The sequence below is a fragment of the Limanda limanda genome, chromosome 2, assembly GCF_963576545.1.
Source record: "Limanda limanda chromosome 2, fLimLim1.1, whole genome shotgun sequence".
Lineage (NCBI taxonomy): Eukaryota > Metazoa > Chordata > Actinopteri > Pleuronectiformes > Pleuronectidae > Limanda > Limanda limanda.
The window spans coordinates 27,209,198-27,216,441 of NC_083637.1; the positions used below are offsets into that span (position 1 = coordinate 27,209,198).

At 40.9% G+C, this 7,244-nt stretch overlaps 1 protein-coding gene across 1 annotated transcript; it reads left to right on the plus strand.

Annotated features, from left to right (window-relative positions):
• The first annotated feature begins 1,199 nt into the window (after nt 1-1,199).
• On the plus strand, nt 1,200-7,041 carry cabp2a (calcium binding protein 2a). Its single transcript, XM_061092822.1, has 7 exons — nt 1,200-1,247; nt 1,557-1,778; nt 4,029-4,059; nt 5,450-5,584; nt 6,400-6,509; nt 6,607-6,754; nt 7,016-7,041. The coding sequence occupies exons 1-7, from the start codon at nt 1,200-1,202 to the stop codon at nt 7,039-7,041; spliced, it is 720 nt and encodes a 239-aa protein (XP_060948805.1).
• The last annotated feature ends 203 nt before the right edge of the window (nt 7,042-7,244 follow it).

Sequence of the window (7,244 nt, forward strand, 5' to 3'; positions counted from 1 at the left end):
TATGATGTTAGTATTTCTGAAACCATGTCCTGTAGCTGGCATTAAGCAAATAAATATTTTTTTTTAAATATTATATTTATTTTATTTTTAGTTGAGTACCCTCTCTCTTTGCAACTTGTTTCCAGTGTCACCAGTTCCTTTCTTATACTTTTAATATGATCTAATTTAAATGTCCTTTGTCTACTTCTCCTGCTTCAAGCACACACTCCCATGGCCTGACAGCATAACTCTCTCTAATCTGGAATGCCAGGGATTAAACAGGCAGCCAACTCTCCATCCATAAATCTACCATCGCCTACTCCCCTCTCTCTCTCTCTCTGTCACGCACACAAACACATATTTTCTGTCTATGTTACTCCCCTCTCACCACGAGTGATCCCTTGAATTTGGACCAACTTAATCTAATCCCTCCCACCTACCATCTCCTCTCAGCCTCTCTGACATCGTGCTTAAGGTCTCCAAATGACTAGCCTGGCAGAACTGCGTGTGTGCGTGTGTGTATGCACTTGTGCTTCCAGCTTTGTGAGGACCGGCTTGACTATTTGAACTTACAGATTGAGGACAGTTTGGCAAAGGTAGGACATTTTGGCCAGTTGACACTTTCCGGCATGACTTCAAATGGACTGTTTCCACTGGAAACACCACTGTGTGTGTGTGTGTGTGTGTGTGTGTGCGTGTGTGTGTGTGTGTGTGTAGTATGTGTTTTGCATAAGTGAGAGAGAGAGGCAGAGGGAGAGAAAGGGGGAGAGAAAAAATGGTTGAGTCATGCAATCAGATTCTGGCAGCAGCAGGTTGTTTCAGTGCAGATATGAACCACCCCACCCGCCCCGCCAATCCCCTGCACCCTGCCGCTGTTTTCCCTAATATCCCACTACACATCTCAAAGCTCATCATGACAGCCTCCGGCGACCTATAGCAGTTCAGGATTGGATGCAACATCATATGCCTATACCTTGTCTGTCACTGGACCAATAGGATCTTGGATTGTAGCACGTGCACTGAGAGGAGACGCTTTTCGTGGTAGTGGTGTCAAGTGGAGTCGCTTTCCTCTGCCTCACTGGGTGTGAAAGGCCGATGAGATGCAAAGGATGTAGAGTGGAGTTTGGACTTTTATGTGAGCTTTCAACGTGAAGAGAAGTGTGGGGACAAGCAAGGAGCAAGGGGAGGGGGGGAGACATTGAGAGAGAGAAGGCAGGGTGATGGGAAACATCAACAAGGCGTCTAAAAAGAACAGTAAAAGGAAGAAGGTAAGACATAATTCAGCTGATTTTAGCAGAGGAAATTGTTCCAGTTTGCTTGAATTGATTAAGATATTGAAGTTGTGTTCTGTTGATGTCAGCATATAAACTCTAAACATCTTATTTGAAAGTTAGTCATATATCAAATGGACACAACAGCCTGTCAAATGGATCTGGTTTATTATATAGATTATACAATAAATAACTCTATACATACATGTGGCTGCTTTAATTGTAAGAGCTTGAGGTTTGAATTATGAACTGAATACCACAGTCAGTGGATTAAGTTGTAACTTTATCTCGTTCCCCTCCTCTAAGGGTGTGTCACCCGTAGAAAGAAGCAGCTCCCCATTGGCTGCCGCCATGTTGGGGGACCTGGGTGGTGCCGATGAGGTGGACACAGACGACGAAGATGAAGAAGGCAGCGAGCGGGACTTTAATGAGCCCATGTGCGCTCTGGTTAAGAACTGCAACGTGCTGCACAACATAGTGGGGCCTGCTTGTATCTTCCTTAGACAGGGCTTCTCACAGAGCCAGCTTGTATGTATGACACACACATACACACACACCCCACAGAGTCATTATATCCCAAACCTCCCATAAATCCGTTTTTACTCGTCTAATTTGATCATGCTCTGATTGTCCTTAGGAAAGTGAAGGCTCAATATCACTTAATCACCCTTCCCCTCCAATCTCCACCGATCAGAGTTTCAATCTGGTAATACCAACCATCTCATCCTCTTCCACCTCCGCTGAACATCCTCTACCCCTTTCATTCCAGCACATCACCACATTCATTATCCACAATGGCAGTCCAAGATCATTGCTGTATAATCATATTTGAAAAGAAGGAGCGAAGAAAGTAAGAAGAGAGAAAGAAAGAAGGATCACCTGCTCATATGATTCAACCTACATGAGTCCTGAACATAGGTCCTGAGCTGTAAAGAAAATAGTTGGTAATATATAATATTTCTCTCCGAATGACTGAGGCACTGACCTCAGTTTGTATAATATAGATCATAAATCCAACCTTCCAAGAGTGCTTGAGATATCACGTGCGCCTCTTATTCCACATTCATGCGTCATGCAGAGAAGGTAGAGATGTCCGGGAGCGATAACAGAGTGATTTCCTGACTGAGCTGCACACAGGGCTAATTGAAGACAGCCATTAAGGTGGTTTGAGTCACTGATCACAGGTCCTTTACTGAGCTATAGGCTCCTGAGGGTTAAGAAGTCCTTGAGCTCCAACCAAATTTAAGCACCTTCACATTGAGTGACTTGGTATTGGCTCAGGTGGGATGTTCCATTTGCCCACAAGAGGAGGGGGAAGTTTGGATTTTAAGCAAACAAGATATAATAAATAGTGAGATTTATGGGGTAACCAGAATGCCCTGCCAATCACAGGCAAGCTGGGAGAGAGACCCACAAATTAAAAAATTAGGATGATGATGTTATATCTTAATATCATTTCAATGTATTATGACATTTTTCAAAGCAACCTCAAAAAAAAGATTGCGATCGCGCTAGTGTTAGCATGCTAGCATTAGCATGCCAACGATTTTTTTCTGCATGATAATCCCGTATTTTTGCATCGACTACTAATAACATGTCAGGTTTGTGCGACTACCACTGATGATGTAACGGCTTTTTGAAGGGCCATTTCAGGGGGCAAGATGACCCCTCGAAAACAAGGGGTAGGGCCAAAGGGTGAAATGGGTTTTCCAGGATTACCAAGCCCTGCTTTAAGAAGCTAGCAAGATACACTGTGCATTCATGGATGGTTTTTACTTTACAAGAAGGGAGGGTCAATTAAGATTGACAGTTATAAATGGTAGCAAAAGTGAGATCCAGCAAAAAATGGTCCAAGTGTGTTTGCTGCAGGTTCAGCGGGTGCAGGTGTTTTTTCAACAAGCGCAGGTCAGACTGTATTTGTAGTTACAGATGCAGATGAAAAAAAGTTGGCAGTAGATAGGGAAATGAAATAGTGATGAGCCTTAGTGATTTATAATACAATTTACCGCTGTAATCTCCCTGCTACTGTTCTCTCCCTCACATCCCTTAATCCAGGCCTGTATTTTTTCTGCTGCTGATGTCACAGCCCTGCAGAACATGCTGTGAACAAACCTATCCTGGTATCACCTTCTGTTGATGCCAACACATTGTGAAGCCAAATCAACTTCAACCATAAACAGGGGTTGCGAGTGAAAGTGTTTTGTCTTTTAACTCCATTTGTACAATTTGATTTAATGAATGTACTGATGTTAAGCGGTGGTGGCTTTCCTTGGTTTCTCAGCAATTTGCCAACATATAAATCATTTCATCAGCTTTGTTGCGCGGGCATGCATGCATTTGTTTGCCTTATTTCTGTGTTTGAAAAGGGGAGAAAGAGGCTAAAAGGAAGCTTTTTGTATTGTCATCATGCATCTACAAGATTTTGTGTAACACATATCGTATGTTCAGCAGACTCTTAACGCTTCTCCAGAATGAGATTGGACACCAGACTGTGTAGCAGGTCTAAAATGATATTAGGGTCAGTCAGATCAAAAACCATATAATCCTGTAATAGAATCTCCGCTTGGGCAGATGAACATGGAACAACGAATGCTTCACTGAAAAGGAGTGAAGGCAACACTTTAAGCTGATGTTCTAAAAATGTTTCCAGCCTGATTTGTGATTGTGGCTGAATATATGAAATATTCAGGGTGAGATCAAACTGTTTGTGTGTAACCTGCCTGACTGGATGTCCATTTCTCTCCATTTATGTTGTGTCTTCTATCCGCACCATCGCAGGACAGAGATCTGAGACCAGAGGAAATGGAAGGTACAGAAAAATCCAAATCTTAATCCAAATCCTCACTTCATCATCTCTCCCCTGCTTTCTTCATGAACTACTTTTCTCCCAACCCGTGTTTTTGACATGCAAAATTGTTGAGCTGCATATGGCAGAAAACAACATCTTTATTCATCCTCTCCCTGAATGTCAGTGCACCAAGTTATTTCTTCCGGCACTTGATTTCACTAAGATCAAAGAAAAGGATAATTTTTTTCACACTTTCACATTCACAGCACACAACAGAATAAATTGTCACTGTCATATGTGATTTTAACTCCCCTACAAGGAGTTTTGAACTGGTTATGAAACTATCTTATTTTAATATTGCTGCCTCTTTATGACCTATTCACCCAAAATTCAGTATTCGCACATTATCTACTCACCACTATGCCAATGGAGGAGTGGGTGAAACAAATGCACATGCTGTCTGGAGCACAGTTTTTACCACAGGTTACAGTGGAAACACTAATGCGTTTGGCCACAGAGGCGCCAAAATCGCCAAAAATAAATTTAAAGAATAAATTTAAAACATACACCACACACTATACTTCTTATTTTGGAGAGAATATTAGTAACTCAAAGAAACCAGAGTTCACCCCTAAAATATGTAATCAATTATAAAATAAGGGGTTCATGATTTGATATGGTTTATTGGAGGTATATGCTTTATAGATTGGGGTTGCCCGGTTAGTAGGTTAACAAATGGACTTAAAAAGTGCTCCAACAATTTAGCATTAAAGTAAATTTCATTCAATCATCCCCACCCACATATCTTTCCTTCCCTCTCTAGATTCTGTTTTTCAACTACCTAGACTGAATAAAGCTAAATGAGATATTAAAATCAGCTCTTTTATTCATGACAGTTAGTAGCAGGTAACAGGTAAGGAGCTGTTGATAAAATCACTAAAAAACAGGTTGACACTGCATCAGTAACAGACATGTTAGTGAGACATTTGTTAGTGCAGAGTCCAAGACATATTTTCTACTAAAATATCAACAACGTGCTTTGAGTTGTCCCATTTGATTGAATCCCCCACCTGTGCACCTCTCTTCACACCTCTGCATCTCTGAACATGGCCCCAGATGACTACATGCCAGAGCATTGCTTGGGCTCATTGTGGCAGACCCCTATTCCCCTCCACACTCACATTCGCGGATCCAGTTCAGAGGCACTGAATAGAACACATAAGACCCATTTTCACCTACTCTGCATGTCTCATGTTTCTACAAAAACTTTGATCGAAATTTTTTATATTCACATAAAAAGGCAACAGTATGGGTGGGTTATATAAGATGTGTACAGTTTACATTTAGACCATCAATACTGCCCCTGTTTTCTCACTTATTCACTCTTATTTACACACACACACATCTGCAGAGCTGCGTGAAGCCTTCAGGGAGTTTGACAAAGACAAGGATGGCTTCATCAGCTGTAAGGACCTCGGGGAGTGCATGAGGACTATGGGATACATGCCGACAGAGATGGAACTGATCGAACTCAGCCAGCAGATCTGTAAGTCCTGCATGAACACATGCACATGTGCACAATCCGAGATATCAATTGTTAGGAGTTGTAATTGAGTTGTTGATACAGGGCCCAAAATATCTGCTTGTCCCTGTACCTGCGGTTATATTTACATTATTAGCATTAGCAATGCTATTAACAGGATTACTGCTATTGATTTTATTATGTGTCTACTTATTACTATTTAGAGATTGTAAGTATGCTGTTACACATTATGTATAAAGCCATACATTCACAAACGGGAGTGTCAGAGGGACAAGAAAATAATTCACTGATCAAGGACCTTGAGTAAAGAGCAACTGGTAAAATTAATTTCTATTTAAATGTATTAAATAAACTTTTAGTGAATCTTTGACTTTAACCACTTTTATTACAACTTGAAATGTTACCAGGTATAATTGGTCTCATCAGAATATGGTATCCTCATTTTTAACTGTTGCTAAACAATTAATCATTGATTAATTATCTTAATGAGTTTAGCCAATAACGTCAACAAGTTTTATCCAAGCAAGTGGCTCTCATCAGCCAGTAACTAGGAGGTTAAGCTTGTTTGTGCAGGACAGCCTGGTGGTATTTAATTGGTGCTGATGATGATAAATGCTCGCACAATTACCATAATGCAGAGTTTGTAGAGCTGTGGCATCAACGTCCATAATATAACCCCCATAGACACCCACTGTAAGTTACAAATTGTGTCATGCATCAATTTAGTTCCTAACTAATTGATGTGGTCTTTATTTTCCTTGCTTGTTAACAAGACAAAAATATGTCTGTCATTGTGTATGTATGTTATTGCCCTGCAGGTGGTGGCAGAGTGGACTTTGAGGACTTTGTGGAACTGATGGGTCCAAAGATGCTGGCAGAGACTGCAGATATGATTGGAGTCAAGGAGCTGAGGGACGCCTTCAAAGAGGTCTGCAATATTATTGTGTTATGTATTAAAGTTCTGTGAATATCTTCCACTTTCACCTTCAATGCATTCAGCTTTTTTTTTTATTTCACTTTCTTAGTTTGACTCCGATGGCGATGGACAGATCAGCCTTGCGGAGCTCAGAGAAGCCATGAAGAAGCTGATGGGGGAGCAGCTCAACCACCGAGAGATCGACGAGATCCTGCGAGATGTGGACCTCAATGGGGACGGACAGGTAGACTTCGAAGGTGAGTTATACATTTTGGGCAAGAAAGCAACAAGAACAAAAATATAGAGGGAATAAAGTAAAGGAATGGGGGAAAATGTCTGCTAAGACAGGAAACAGATATGGATTTGAGGCCAAATTTCTTGCATTATACAGAGGTGGTAGAGATTTTAAAAGATCGTTCATGCAAAGCAAAGGAGGAAGAGGGAAAAATACAGGTAGGGATCAAATCATCCTTTTCTTTTCCATCTCTGAACACAGCCACATGTGTTTTTCTTCACAGAGTTTGTACGTATGATGTCTCGCTGACTCTTCCCAAAACTTCACTCTGATGCACTGAAGTCAACATGGACCAGACTGCACACTTTATGTTCTTGTAATTCTTGATGTAAAAACTTATTGATGTCTGTATTTTTATCAGTTACCTTCATCATCTCAAATATAAGAGAATCCCTTCAATGTGTTAACTGTTGTATGATAGTAATATATATTTTAATATGTAATGAGAGATT

Excerpts from the sequence above, each read along its gene's own strand:
- cabp2a (XM_061092822.1), top strand. The coding sequence starts at position 1,200 with ATGGGAAACATCAACAAGGCGTCTAAAAAGAACAGTAAAAGGAAGAAG. Across the intron at positions 1,779-4,028 it reads GCTTCTCACAGAGCCAGCTT|GACAGAGATCTGAGACCAGA; the intron begins GTATGTATGACA and ends GCACCATCGCAG. Across the intron at positions 4,060-5,449 it reads GAGACCAGAGGAAATGGAAG|AGCTGCGTGAAGCCTTCAGG; the intron begins GTACAGAAAAAT and ends ACACATCTGCAG.